The sequence below is a fragment of the Halyomorpha halys genome, unplaced genomic scaffold (genome assembly GCF_000696795.3).
Source record: "Halyomorpha halys isolate HHAL.00 unplaced genomic scaffold, Hhal_1.1 Scaffold185.1, whole genome shotgun sequence".
In the NCBI taxonomy this organism is placed as follows: Eukaryota; Metazoa; Arthropoda; class Insecta; order Hemiptera; family Pentatomidae; genus Halyomorpha; species Halyomorpha halys.
The window spans coordinates 1,168,242-1,184,739 of NW_027106126.1; the positions used below are offsets into that span (position 1 = coordinate 1,168,242).

The 16,498-nt window shown below is 28.9% G+C and overlaps 1 protein-coding gene across 1 annotated transcript in view; it reads left to right on the forward strand.

The window, feature by feature from the left end:
* Rh50 (Rhesus blood group-associated glycoprotein Rh50) overlaps positions 1-16,498 on the forward strand; it is a 43,923-nt gene that overhangs the window by 13,800 nt on the left and 13,625 nt on the right. Inside the window, exons 2-4 of the mRNA XM_014418247.2 lie at positions 8,927-9,078; positions 10,445-10,616; positions 15,493-15,640. Coding sequence (XP_014273733.1) covers positions 8,934-9,078; positions 10,445-10,616; positions 15,493-15,640 — 465 coding nt within the window. The 5' untranslated portion in view covers positions 8,927-8,933. The remainder of the gene's footprint in view (positions 1-8,926; positions 9,079-10,444; positions 10,617-15,492; positions 15,641-16,498) is intronic.

A 16,498-nucleotide genomic window follows, 5' to 3' on the forward strand; every position in this document is an offset into this window, starting at 1 on the left:
ATTTATCTAGTTAATTTGTTATATAATTATTTTTCATTTTAATATTCTTTATTTATTGATTGTGTATCTATGAAACTGTTGATGGAAAAAAAAACAAATGAAAATGGAACGAACCTAATTATAGTAAATAAAATTCTCAAAAAATCTCATGATAGGATGCAGGCTTAATTTACTTTAAATCTTCTAATAGCGAGTAAAGCAGTGTTCGTGAAAAAAATTTTAAATCAACCAACATTGTAAAATTGGCTAAAATTGGAAATCGGTGTAGAACCCGTCACTCCCGCCTTCCGATAGAATCTTCGGTAATTTTACCAGTAAAAAATTCACTCATGATGAGTTTTGGTCGATGCACGGTGATCATAAAACAAAAATAATTAGAAAATAACCTACCCCTTCTGCCCCACAAGCTTATGAAGAGTTATTAAGGTTAGATAAGCCTGTCTTCTGCTGTGGGAGGAGCGGCTGAGTTTCCGGAGATCTGTTCTTCGAAGAATCGTCAGGAGAACCAAGCTTCAGAGGGCCAAGAACAGTGTCATCCGTGAAGAGCTCCAACTCCCCAATGTGCCGGAGTTCATAATACGACGACCCTCAGTTTCGTGAAATTACCCCTCCACCAAAACCTGGGAGGTGGCAGTCCACTGTCCCCTTAATTGACGTCCTCGACGAGGGAAGGACTTTGGACTCTACAGTCTATAGTCTTTACATTCACACCTAACCAGCGGAACGTCCATCCCCGTTCCAATAATCCACTGGCGTTAGCTGCATTATTTTGTCTACCTTGATTGGACCCTCCAACGAACCTTACAATGCCACAAGGCCATCAAAGGCAGTAGTATGCTAGTATACACTTGTCATTTGTATGTATGTATTATATAAATTTAATAATAAAGGAGGTTACGAAAAAAAATGGGAGGGCGGCTGTACTTGTAACTATTTTCTACAGGAGGGTACGAAAAAAAAATTGGAGGAGCAGGAAGGGTAAGATCAAAAGTATAACGAAGGTTATGAAAATTTATTTGAACTAACATTTGTGACAAAAGAAGCTCCAACAATATTTAAGTAGAGAAAACAAAAGCAATGGGAAGAAATATTGCTTTTAACAGTACCTCATCGAAGAGTAATTCAAAAACAGAAAATATTGTACAGTTCATTACTATAAAAAAAAACATAAATCTCTTCAAAACCAAAGCGAAAACAGTTTTTTGGACCGATAGAAATCAACTATTGTCTCTATTCAGGGGTACCAAGTGGAAGAGGGCTTCGAAGCCAAGTCGTATAGAAGATCACTGTAAGGATGCGTTCGGATGTACTTGATGGCCGTTTGAGAATCAACTGTCTTCCTAAAATGAAGCAATATTTTTGATCAATCGATAAGGTTTTCTGAAATCAAGCGTCAACAATTATTTTAATGACACTTGTAATGATCGATAGTAATTTTGAGATTTGGCTCAGGTAAACCAACGATAAATAAGGATGATGGATTGTCAATATTAGCCAATACTTATTATTGTTGAATCTGAATTGACAAAAATTTATCAGTAGGATACATTAAGTGTGTACGACAATCAATATAAACCAAACCATCAATACAAAAACTGCTGAAAGCTGTTTATTCAAATCCGTCCACAAGTACTCAAGAACTTGCCAGGGAGTGTGGTATGACGAAAGATACTGTTAGTCGCCATTTAGTCACCATGGGGACGGTGAAAAAAAAACAGTATACTGGTCCCTCACGAACTTACTCCTCAGCAATCAGCAATCACTCCCCGTCGAACCAAAGAAAAATTTAATGAACTTCATGGGTTCGAACTCCTGCCTCATCCAACATATAGTCCAGACCTTGCACCATCGGAAAGTTCAAATAGTGGTCTAATAGTTCTTTGACAGCCATTCCAACGATTTTCAGATTTTCTGTTTTATTATTGTGGTGCGTAATTGTTCTTAATGTTCGATTTTGTAGATTTGAAAGTTTTTTTTTTTGCGCACCTATACTACCCCACCAAATTGAGTTATAAGGTTGAAAAGTTAAGAGATGTCTCTTTATCGTATCTCAACTGTTTTCTTCTTTCCAACAGTTTTTTACGGTTTTAAGGCATTAATAAAACCAAAATGAAAGATAAATAAAACCAGCAACGGAGATCGTTGTACTGACTTGAGTTATTTTTTTTTCTTATTTATGTTTCGTAAAACTAGACTCAAATAAATTAAAATAATAATGTCTGAAATAAATTAAAGTTATCTGTAATAGTCCGATTTGTTCATGGAATATATAGTAACGGAAAGCATTGCGATCATGGGAAATTTTTAATTCGAGTTTCCGACGAAAATACACGTTTTGAAAACTCTTCAGTCCAATTAACCAAGTCTCGCAAAATGGTCTTTGTTTTTTGTACGAAAAAAGAAATAAAATGAAATTACATACTTGAGACGGACGTACGTCTGGGATTTGTACATTTTTTCGATTTTCTCAAAAAACACCACTAAAGAAAAAAAGCCGACCAGAACGATTCTATACATCATTCTAAAAAAAAAAAAGTGGAAAAAAGCTCGTTAAAAATACACATATGTAATATTTTATCTCTAAGTGTTCCATTTGAAGAAGCCTCTTAAACTTTTGCCGAATGTTTTTTTTTCTGAAAGCGTTGACGGAAAATTATGCCACTCTAAGAACACTTGAAGCAATCAATCGATTACATTAACAGACCAGTCAATAGAAAAATTTTTGGGCAAAATAAATAACATTTATAATATCCCATTGACGCACGCTGGGATGAGCACTTAACATTCTTTAGACATCGACTCTAACCTCCCCAAAAAATTCAGTGAAATGCCCAAACTTTATCAGCAACATCCACACAATGTTTGGGAATATTGAATTTGAAATTAATCCATTTTGTCGACAACATAAATGCAATGAAAAATTAAAATAAAATATTTAAAATATATATATACAACATTAACTCAATTTTAAACAACACTTTAATTTATGTATAAACATCAAGTTAAAACAGTTAAATTTTATGAGTGAATGAATAAAATTGTAAATAAAATGACTACTTAAAGAATTAATTTTTTAAAAGTCATTTTATAAAATAATTATCAACTCGAATTTCAAATTTATTTTCTGAAACCAAAGTTACAGCTTCCTCTGGCAGTTAACTTTCACTTGTAAAATATGTCAAAATGGAGAAGATACTTTAGTGCATGTTCCTATTATATAATAATAAAGATGAATCTTTAGGTCTTTATTATCTAAACAACAAGGTTCATACTTGAAAATTAAAACAACATGATCACAATTATTATAAACATAAAACATTCAGTTAGACAACAAAAAAACACAAAAGCACTTTATTATTAATTAATTGTAATTGATCATATGGCGAGAGGTTTCAAATGGATTTGCCACTAAAACAAATGTAAAATAATGAAACATTAAATGAATTATAATTAAAAATAGATTTAAAAGAAATATACTAAAGAAATAAAAATGTTGATAATAATTTCGACAGTGGCAAACCCATTTCAAACACTCTCTTTGCTAACATCAACTATTGCCACTGAAGAATTTAATCTTGTCACCACAATACAAAACATTTAATAAGGATTGGGTTATTGTTCAAGATAAACAAGAATAACATTCTACAGATCAGGCTAATTTTGTTGATCTAATAATAACTTGAATTTTAGTTAATTTTTCAGTAAGGCTAATAAAAAATAAGAAATATTAATAAACTTGATAAAAAGAAAATCAATTTTTGAATCATTAAAATGAAAACAAAGAAAAAAAAGAAATAATATAGAATAGAGAATCACAGTTGTATCATTTAGTAATGATTGAATAATGATCCATCCAATCAACATCAACAAAGTCCATCATAGCAATCTTCTTTCTGATTAGAGTTTTGTTGTTCATCCTTAAGGTCCTAGATAATGATTGGCTTGAACTATGCTCAATAGAGGCTTCCTGTTTTAACATTAGGGAGCTATGCCCTGGGAAAGTAACGCAAATAGATGTATATACAAATATGTGCAACATACTATACGTTTAATAAATAACATAGTTAAGATAATCTACTATGTCTTGTACAGATAAATATCACTTATAAGGAAAATAATTAAATTTCCCAAACGCTTTTGTTTCTAATAACTAACACTATCTTTGAGCACCAATTTGAAAAACTTATGACTGTTACAAATTCCTTTATGATGATGCATACATCACCCGCTGTGCACAGTTTCCCCACTCTCTCCTATTTTTGTGAACATTTCTTTAAAAAATAAAGATATTATTTCTTGTTTATTTCATTTTATGTAAAATTCTGATGGTCCCTAATAACAAATTTATATCCTAAATTAGTTCAAATTCTATCCCATACTAAAGAATATTTTCCAAAAATACAATATCACTTATTCCCATACAAAATAATTACGAACTCCAAAAAGGATGCATACAATGTTTTTTTCATTGTTCTCTCATTACTAATAAATTTATAAGAACGTTTTTTATATATACTAAAAATTTTAAAAACCAATTAATTGAATGTTTAAAAAAAAGTATTCCATAAAAGGACATTTTTTTCTTTTTATAGATTGACTCTTTTTGCCTAACCAATTAATTTGGCAGTTTACTACCCAGTTCTTAGAGTGAAAATGTCAATAATAATTTTACAGGACCATTCCAAAATCTGTGCCTAGGAGGCTGACGAGGAGGGATGTTTAAACATATATCTCCAGTTTATTTTCCAATTATAATTTTTATTTCTCATCCTCCTTTTATTATTAACATACATACAATCGAAAAAAGAATTATACGTTTATGCAATAACAGTATAAATGTCCTTTTCTTGGCATAGGGACATTTTAAAGTATATAGGCTGGATCCGCTGAAATTCAGATTTTTTTTTTCTTTCATCCTCCTTTTATTAATAAAAAATAAATACATACTTATCTGAATAATAAAATATGAAACATATGTACAAACTATCCTTTTGATACCATAGTTGAGGTAAACAGGCTGTGTCTACTGAATGCATATTTGACATTAGTAGTGGTATTGCCATGGAATGACATAAAACAGGGAAGTAGCACTCCACTGAAAAATTTATAATGAATTTGCATACCCTTTATTAAAATAGAATTAGTGCTTCTTACATATATAATAAATGAAATGTATTATAAATACTTCACTGAGTCTTCTCCCTTTTAATTTAACTTGTTTAAATACAACTACCAAACAATAATTTTATTCACAAGTTATTTATTTATTTTATCATTTTCATAAATGGTGCTATTGTGCTATAAAATAAAACTTGTCATCATAAAGATTATAAGGGTGGGTAAAACTCTAGGGTCAAGCGGTTCCCTAAATTTAAATCTCACCCTTGATTGATGTACAAACAACCATAGGCATTAATCATTCAATTTCTACTATGGTCAAATGAATAAATATATTTGTAGTTACATGAGTGTAACTTTTTTTTAAACTTTACAGTAGTTCAAAATAAATGTATTATAATAATTAAAAGCATTATTTAGCTCATAATCAATATAGTAACAAATTATATAACAGATCCCTGGATCGCACAGCAGTTAATAAACCTTAATCTGCAATCAGCTTCACATGTCATATGTGTTTTAATCCTTCAACAGGTGTAGTCCAAGTTTTATCCTTATAAAACAACACTGTTATCAAAACGTCAAATCAATAAAAAAAAAAAAAAAAGAGACAGCTACCCCACCAAAAAGGAGCTCTTCGCCTTATTTTAGAAGTTTTTGCTGAACGACAGGAATTTTATCCCCAGTACAATCTTACTTAAAAAAAAAAAAAAAAAAAGCTAAATAAATGTACCATACACAATTGCAAAGTGCCCAAACACTTGTTTCATTTATTCGTTATTTTTCCAAAGTATAAAAACTATTTATGATTTATTAAAATCCAGCTAACAGAATTATTGACATGAACAAATATTCTTTTCTAAGAAACATTAGTTATTATTTTTATTATAATATCTGCATTAGACTTTATTTAAATATAGCGCTAATACATTGCATTTAATGCATATGATTGTGTTTGTTATATACACAAGCTATATTAATTTATATTTATTTTCTTAAAATAAAAGGGAAAATATATAATTATATTTTATAATTATAGATAATATTTTCCTAAATAAATGATCATTTTTGCTAACGAATTTTTATCTTTTTAATTTTTTTTTTTATTTCTGCATATAAGTCTAGAAAGAATTGTATTTAAATTGATTACAATTGATGCGTACTAATTTTTATCATCATCATGAAGATAATGCTATAAAAATTCCTTGAAAATAGTTTTTTAAATACTACATTATATATCTACTATACACTATCATTATGACTGTAAAGATTTCAAGGCAAAACTGCATCTAGGAAACAAGGGAGCAATGAACAAAGCAATAATAACAGAATTTCAAGAAAAGTCAGAATTCACACTGAATGGGATCAAAAAAGATAATTAGATAAAGTAATTTATAACATGTCATAAAACAATACATTATTGAGTGTGATTTACAATTAAGTCAATTTAAGATCTTATTCTGTAAGTCATGATTCAAGAAGAAAGTATTTATTCGAAAGATCAAAGACTGATGATTATCTAATACTTGAGAAGTTGTCCAACAGTTTCGATCTCTTGGTTAAAAAAAAAAATTGAACCTTATAGAGAACATAATGGTTGTAACGGTACTAAAAAAAATTGTAACATCCTATTATCAAATAATCAATATTATTAAACTTAATTTCTAGTTTCAAGAGCTTGTTCAGAGAGTTTTCATTTAGAAAGTACAGTTAAAGTCAAAGTTTCTAATTTAATTTATTTTTCAAAGCCTAACTCCTGGTTTCTCTTTTAATACTCCCTACCTGTTCATTTCAGCCATGAGGAGGAGGGACCTTCCGATACCTTGTATTGTAAAAGATGAAATTAATTTCAGTTCCATAACTGGTAGATTTCTATATCTATATATTCTGTTTATATATTCTATATATCCTTACTTAGTCTAATATTTTGTGTCTAATGGAAAACTATTATTGTCTAAACAATTATTTCAAACTTAACATAATCATTTAAAAAGTAAGGAGTCGTCATTTAAATCCATTATCAACAGATAGAAACTGAGAAGAGTTTTAATGCAGGTTTTAATAATTTTTGGACAATAGTATATAACTACTAATATACTTAACAATGTAAATTAATATAATTAACAATTATGATTGTTAGAATCCTATTTGAGTCCATTGAGGAACTCAGAAGAGGACTTTTATCACTTTTTAAATTATTAAATATATTTTTAATTTAAGTTTTAAATATTTTTTCGACAACACTGGTTTTCCATTAGACATAAAATAATTAACTAAGTCCTTACTTAGTTAGTCTCCTCAGATGGGTAATGTAATATCAATATTATAATAGAAACTAAGACTACAATGTTAGTACACCTGAAGATGTGCAAAGGCCCTAAAATTTGACTAAATAAATGAGTTTTTAAATAAATAATATTTAATATGGGAGATATTTTCACTAGACTCAACTATAAAATCAATATATTAACCTAATTAATTAAAAATTTCATTTCTAAAAATTAATCAATCATCTATGGTTACAGTTTATTTTTATATGGTGGTGTATTTTATATTGTTGATAATTTTATAGAGAGAAATAGAGGTTGATGGTTTTTAAAATTTAAATAAATAGGTTTGAAATTAAAATGAAGAAAATGACCTGGGCAAAATAGCCTGCAATAAAAATTATAAATTAATGTGAGGAGGAGATTTGTATTAAAGATGTCCTTGAAGATGGCTGGAATAGCCGAAACGTTGGACTAGTAAGAAATAAAGTGTTTAGACAGTATTGGATACAATTTGTGGTTTATTTAATAAATAAATAAATGAGTTTTTAAATAAATAATATTTAATATGGGAGATATTTTCACTATACTCAACTATAAAATCAATATATTAACCTAATTAATTAAAAATTTCATTTCTAAAAATTAATCAATCATCTATGGTTACAGTTTATTTCATTTTATGATACAAAAATTTATAAAGTTATTAATTTTGTTTTAATAAAAAAAATATTATCAATGCAGTTTCAAGGCATGGGATGAGGTGGTTGTTAACCTAACCACAATTTGGAGGGCAGGCTTTGTCCTGAAGTTCTGACAATCTATTCATGACTTCAAATGATAAAATTTGACTTGATAGATTACATTTTAACTAATTTGGGAGCTAAAGCAATGAAATGAGTTTTGGCCAGGTTTCTTCAAAAATATAAAAGTGTATATCATCCCTTCTGACTCAAGAGTTCTGAGATGTCTAAATCCTACATAGCCCTCCTGCCATGACTTTAAAAATATTAGCCATTTGGTTTAAGCAGGGGCATCACATGCTCAAAATTTCTGTTATATTTTTATCACAATATTTTTTGCTTTATCTTCTATTTCAATTGCAATGGAATTTTTTTCATTTTTTTTTTTTTTATTTATTTTTTTTTTTTATTTTTTTTTTTTTAGTATTTATCATGATCACTTTTAATTTTAAAAAATTAATAAATAAAAGAGTGAAAAAATCACTTGATTGAAATTTGAAATTAAATAAAAATATTTATAGATTGAAAAATACTTGATTTTTTTATTCTTATGATTGGTATAAAGTCCTGTCAATTTATTATAAAATATTTAATAATTTTATAATATAATTCTCTATAATAAAATAATAATAAGATAGCTAATAAAGTAAATTGCCCACAGATGTTTTTTTTTAAGCCCAATCCATGATCAAATCAGAACAACAAGCAATATTGAAAATAAACATTAATTGTGATTTGTAATAGTATTTATACTGCATGGTTAACCATTAATATAAAATATTTATTTCATAGTTTTAGTTTCAGAATGGCTCTTGACCGCCGGGTAGGTATACTTTTGATAGCCATTGAAATTATAATGATTCCATTATTTGGTTTTCAACTATACTATGGAAGAGATGCAAATCCTGTTGCTTTGAAATTAAAATCAGATCATCCTTCATACTATCCAAGTAAGCCTTTTTTTGTTTTTAATACTTATTTTTGCTGTGATAATTAGTATTATTATTAGAAAAACAAGAAAATAAAATGTTCAAATTGGAATCTAAATTCTCAAATTGAGGTATTTATTTCATAGAAAATATTTTATATGTAAATTTTTTACTTTAGTCTATTATTTTCCGTACTTTTTATGTCTCAAATCACTTTTTTTAGCCTTTATTATTTTTTTTTTAAGTTTAGGGCGATGTACTAAAGGTTTTATTTATTTTCTTAATGTAAAACTATGGAATATCTTGCTCATATTCCAAATTTAACATCTATACATCTATACAGCAAGGCAGCTCTGTTATAAAGAACAAAACAAATAAAAAATGAACGATTAATAATTTTTGGAAGAGTAATCACTTATAATTACTTGGAGTAATCATGGAATGACTTTTAGGCATCACCTAAGTGGGTTACTTTGCTCCTTAAAAAATAATGAGAACAAAAGCTAATGTTGAGTATGACGGAGCTGTGGTGATGAAAGCTTTGAAAGAGCTATGGAATGATCAGAGGTATGCCTTCTATTTGGAGGATTTAAAGTTCAGTGGAATAAAAATCTTAGTTTATATGGAATTTTTCTTTCTTATCTTGTTATTCTCCATTAAATAACACACCTCAAATTTTATTACTAGTTCCAAAAGTATAAAGGAAAGTGTGTTCTCCAGGCTGTTCAAACGTTATCTGTGAATTAGAAGTAAATATCAGTTTTAATTATTTATCCCTTTTTTATTCATAATTTTTGAAAATGTGTTTGTAGATTTGTAAGAATTTTGCACCAGAAGTGGAGAGTACTTGGTTGTATGTCTATGAGTCCTCAAATGGGGTACTATACCTCCTGATGTTTTTGTTTAGCTACTCTAAGCACATACTAATTTTTTAGTTGTAGAATATTGATAATGAAGTTTCAGTTTAAAAAAAATTAAGAAGAGATATTAATTTTTTAAAAAAATTAGATATCATAATTAATTAATAATCCATACAAATGACATAATACAAACATAAAAAAAGAAAATTTATAGATCTGGAACAATAATATTTATTTATGCATATTTATGTCATCTATAAGAGACAACAGAATCCAGTTAAAATCTAAAATACATAGGTACTTGCAATTTCAGAAGTCTAAAGAAATGAATACTGTAAATTTTCTATAATCACATATTTATTTTTTATTAGAGAAGAAAAAATTTTCTTTTCCTCTTATGTGTATAATATTAATGCTACCACTTTTTATTAGATTCTTTGGTTCATTGATTATCTCATAATGAACCCACAACTTATGCTATATGAAGTCAAGAAATAAATAATTTTTATTTGAAATATTTTTTAAAGTGTTCCAGGACGTACATGTTATGTTACTTGTGGGATTTGGGTTTCTCATGACATTTCTTCGTCGATATGGATACAGTGCAGTTAGTTTTAACTTCCTCCTCTCTGCTATAGTGATGCAGTGGGGGCTATTGATACAGTCATTTTTCAAAGGCCAAGGAATATCAATTATCAGGTAACAAAGGTATTTAATGATTATTTGGAAAGTTTAAATACGTTTTGAAAAATATGCATTTTGCTAAACTCTAATTTTATTGTGTTACTAGCAGTGCTCCAAAGTTAACTCACATTAAATTTGGTATTTACATATTATTAAACTTTTTTTTTTGTAAATTGGACAAAAGTTACTATCCCCTGTTACCTCTTTAAGAGTAAGAGAGTATCTAGGACCAAAGACCAGCCACAAGTTGAATTTTTAAAGACAAGTCTTCATCCCTGCTAAGGATACATTACATTTACCACAGTATCAAATGAAGGTCTTAATTTACGTATATTTCTTTCCGAAGATGTTTTTAATCTACTACCTATGCAAATTGTAAGATCTTATAATGTTGGCATATATAAGATTGAAAGTAAGGATTTCAAAAATTATAAAAGAGCTGAACGGTTCCGTTTTCAGGTTCTCGGGGCAGAAAAAAGAAATTTCTGCATCTATGATCGATCAAATCGTACAGTGGAACTGCAATGGTTCATTTTATCATTTAGAGTACATCTGATGTTTATGAGTAAAGAAAATCCTCAGTTTTGTTGCCTACTAGAAACGCATTTAAATAAAAGACAGAAATTTAAAGCAATGACAAACCTGTGGAAGAGATAGAAAAGGTCTAGGAAGATTTTGGGGAGGCGTTTTTACTCTTGTAAGGGCCGATATCTTTTCTGAAAAGTTAATTTTAGACCCTAAATTAGAAACTGTTGCAATATCAATTTACAGAACAGAACCTTTAACATTTATTGTACTTCTAAAATGAGTTTACCTGTAGCTCCTCTGGCCCTCTTCACCATAACAAACCCCTCTTACCGGGAACAAAGTCTACAACAAAATGTTTTATCAACAAATTTTGTTTTCATTTGGTTTTGTTATTACAATTTTACTTTGCCTTTTTTTAAATTTTTATTTTACAACATTCAGGAAAGAATGTCTAGTCAACTGTGTGGAGAGAATATAGAAGAGTGGGAGAGTCAAGGGGGGGGAGGGAAATTTGCTACTGCTAATTCCATGTCAGAGTAGGACTTTATTTATCATCAGTCCATGTCTTACAGAATAGTATGCCCTAAGGCTTACTTCTAAGGGACCCCTTTTTTGGTTGCTATCAATTTAGCAAAAAATTTTAAACTGCCCATCAAAATTATATTATTTGCTGATGACATATTATTTTTAGTTCATAGGAAATCTCTTTATTTTATTTAATGGGAGCTTAATGAAGTATTAAAACAACCGGTAAGAAGGGTATGAAATAGTATTTTTACTTTCTCAATGAGTAAAACAAAAACCATGCATATTTGGAGACTTAGGAGATGCTCTACAGACCCTGAAATTAAGTTAGAAATGGCTGACATCTTGTTTGCGAATTATCAGCCAAAAAATACCTTGGAATCAAGTTGGACAAAAACTTGAAGTGGACTCATGTCATTAAAAATCTTAGATAAGAATGCTTTAAAAGACTTGGTATCCTTAAATGTCTTTCATATTCAAGTTGTGGGGTGACAGTATCAACTTACTAAGAGTATACTGAGCGCTAATTCAAAGCAAATTAGATTATAGGACATGTGTTTATTGCATGGCAAAGAGAAGTATTTTGAAAATTCTCGATTCAGTTCATAATGCAGCATTAAGGGTATGAGTAGGCACTTATAGAATTTCAACAAGTGAAAATTTATGTTTTTTAATGCGCTAAACCCTTCATTGAGTCAAGAAGATTATTCATCATGGGAAAATTTGCTGCCTAAATAATTTCATTTCCACTTCACAACCTAAAAGAAGTCATGTTTGATGCAACTCCATTCACAAGGATTTGTTTTTGGAAAGCAGTAATAAAAATGGGTTCAGACCTCAATATATAAACTGCCTCCAGGAGCTACCTGACATTTGTACATTGATGCTTCAAAAACTGGGACCCATATTAGAGATTCAATTGTTACATATGGGGTAGAACTAAAATACAAAGTTCCACTAGCTTACTCTATGTTCACGAGAGAAGCCAATCCCATCAAAAAGGCTTCCATAAATGCCTGCATGGCTCAAAGTCAAGAAAGCATCATTGTTATTGATTCTATGAGTGTCCTAAAAGCAATTAAACAGTCAACAACTTGTAATAAAGGAAATCCATAATTTACTGGATTTATTCCAGGACAGTAAATCAATAATTTTGATATATCTGGCCAAAAGAGAGCTGATGCTGCTACCAACATAGCTCATCATCAAAATAAGCCACAAGGAACTGTGATAAAGGCAATCCCAAGAGAAAAGTGGACCTATCAGTTCAGTACCTTTTATCAAGAATGACAGAACCAAACTTGGCGAAACTTATTTCATTAAAGTAACATGTACATTTTCATTCTCCTTTAATATTAACATGTATGGCATGTCACAATCTCTTGAAGGAGATTAAAACGCTAAAATTATAAAAGGGATTGCTTCCCAGATCACCCACCCCAACACCTTGAATTTGGCATGGTAACACCTTAAAGACATTTATTAAATGAACTGGAAACTTTGTAAAAAAAAAATTAGTGAATCGAGCAGCATTGGAATAAACGTTGGATCTAAAATTGGAAATAAATGTGAATCCAGTTCAGATTCAGTTACCGAAATACAACCACCATAGTACACAATGGGAGACCCAATGCTACTAAAACACACAAACCCCAGTGGCCTGTGCTGAGTATTCTTTGCTGCAAAGTGAATTATAAAGAGACACACATCAATTTTTATTTTAATATATTGATATATTGATTTTCCAAGAATACACACTATCCACCATGCTATTACTTATCAAACACCATTTCACATCCCAACCACTTTCTGATCATGGCATCTTAATTTTAGAATACAATTTTTATTAGAAGTAAATATTTGCTGTTAATGGATTGAGGTAAAATGAGACCAATAGCAGCTTGATAGATCAAACACACAATATTAGTGAATCGTCCAAGTTGGCAATATTTTTAAAGTAACAAGAGGAAATTTTGATTTGGATAACAACTAATTTTTAGCTCACAAACTTTTAAATAAAAAAACAAATTTGTGACAATAAAGCTATTTTATTGATTACAAGCAATAATTCATTAGCTTTCCCAAATTAAGAAGACCAGTAAGTTCCTACAGTGTGTTTTAAAACATACATTGTATTTGGAAAGATGGTTCAAGAATCGACTCATTTCTTTAGTAATGCAAGCAACACTTAGTATAGTCACTATTGTTACTATATTTGTCATACAACATTTTAAAATATTTTTCAAAACTGCAAAAACTCACCAGAGATTTTATGTTTGATGTATCAACCTCCTATTGGTTTCAATACCAAATCGAATTCTCTTGATACTTTCAACCAATATTTTTTTCTTTTTTTTATGTAATGAGTACTTTATTCATCAAAATCCAGAAATAGTAAAAAAAAAAAAATGAAACATTTTTTTAATTTATTGATACATCTTAGAAATATTTTTTCCTGTATTAAGTTTCCTATAAAACCCCCTAGAGGTATCCTTTTTTATTATTGAAACATCCTAGATAAACTTCTAAATTTTTAATATTTAGTATACTGTAATTGATTCCTTAATTTTTAATTTTGAAAATATTTTTAGCAGAATTGCTTAGTTAAAGTTTTTATGAAATGAATTATACAAATTATTATTTGTCAGTATTTGGGGAAGAAGATCTATAAATATATTGTGAAGGTACGTTATACTATACTTCCCCAATTACTGACAAATAATGATTTGTATAATTCATTTTATAAATATTATAACTAAGCAATTCTGCTAAAAATATTTTAAAAATTAAGGAATCAATTCCAATATACTAGATGTTAAAAAATTTAGAAGTTTACACAGGGTGTGTCAATGAAATCTAAAAATCTATAAATATATGAATAATAATCTACTGCTATATAAATATATGATTAGCTAAATACTCTTCCATTCTAGGCTGTAACCATTGAAATAATTGAATGTCTATTGCATAATTGAAGAGGTTTATTAAAAGAATTATAATGTGAGACTTCTAATTATGCTTTAGCCAAGGTTGGATCAACAGTAGCAGCATGACTTATCAACTGCTCTGTTATAATTATTTATCATAAGTGAATAGAATATTATTTTTGAGTTTATTGTAAATAAACAAGTATGCCCCCCCTGTCAATTTAAAAAAAAAATATTGATTAGATTTATATTCATAATTATGTATCTAAAACAGGCATACATTCTGCATGTATTTGTCAAAATCTTCAGTAAATTATATTTTTCTCATGAGACTAACTAATTAAAAATAATATTGGATCATCTTAAGCCTGAAGGTATGTAAACCTAAACAATTTCCTCAAAATTTACACTACTGAAGCAGATAACACCTAAAAGATTAGATAGCAACATTGTTTATATTATAAATATTTGTATCAATGGATCTGAAAGGTTCTCAGGTATACTAACAGTTTAATTCACCAATAATAATAGTTATTATTTCAGTTTTAACATTTTCATTGACAAATATAATATAAAAAGTCACATATAATTGATTCCCTGGGAACTTAAAAATTGTCTATTCTTTTTATAATATATTTTTATATTTATATTTTTATATATTAATATACATTTTAAGATAACAAACTAATAAGAATTAAAATGTATATTAATAAACAATAATAATTACCTGCATTGAAAACTAATTTCAAATGAGTCATATTTTATCTTGGAAGTTTAAATTGTTTTGAACAAACAAAACTAATCCTGTTTGCTTTTCATATCACAGACTATTCCTTAGCCCACCATTAAAATGTTAGTCATATTTTTATATATAATGATGTAACAATGATAATCCTTATGATGTTGTGCAGTTTGATCGAGACTGACATTTCGGTTGCTGCAGTGCTCATTTCCTTCGGATGTATTCTTGGGAAAACAACACCAGCCCAGTTGGTCTTAATGGCACTTTTGGAAGTACCGATTTACTTACTCAATGAATACATTGGAGACAAAATGAGTGTAAGTGTTCGGTTATAACAAATTTTATATTAATAAAATCTTGAAGTGTAACAATTAATTTGTTTTGCTATGAAATTTGAGATTAGTTTCTTGAATAATATATATGAAGATATTGTCATGAAAGGAAAATTTAGAAGTTTTTACAAAGCACATGATGCATAGTATAATAAATCTGAAGCTATGGAAAAAATGTATCAAGCGATTCAGTAAAAAAAAATTAAAACAAGAAGGCACCACCAGCTCGGTGAGTGGTCATGTTCAAAAATCTGTTCCAGTACCAGAACTTGACACTTCATGCAAGAAAAGTTCGCTTGAATCACTGTCATTGTATTCGACAGACAGTCTGGAAGAAAAAAGCTTTTTCTTCAGAAACTATAGCAGCAAAAAAAGTTATAATCAACAGCTTCCAAAAAAGTCGGAAAGCTTGGAAAGTATTATTGCCAACAGCATTATAAGTGATTTTAGTGAAGATAGTCTACAAAGAAGGGATTTAAGTAAAGATAGTTTATGCATGCAAATGGAAGAATGTTTAAAAAATATAAATGACTCTACTGAAAGCTTTAAAATAAAAGCAGAATTTTCTAACAACATTTTACTTTCCAAATGTCAAACAAGGAATCGATCTCAAACTATAGGGCAATCATACCAACTAGAAAAATTGTCCAATAAAAGAGACCAAAAATTCTTTATAGATGACCATTCACACACTCGTAATAAGATGCCATTAAGTTATGAAAGACAGTTATTTCAGGATGAGGCTTTGAGTATTGATAGTTTAGAGAATCCACTAACTGAAAGATTTTACTCGTTAAAAAAAAAATTTATCAGTGAAGATAGCCTTAATGAAGAAAAAAATGA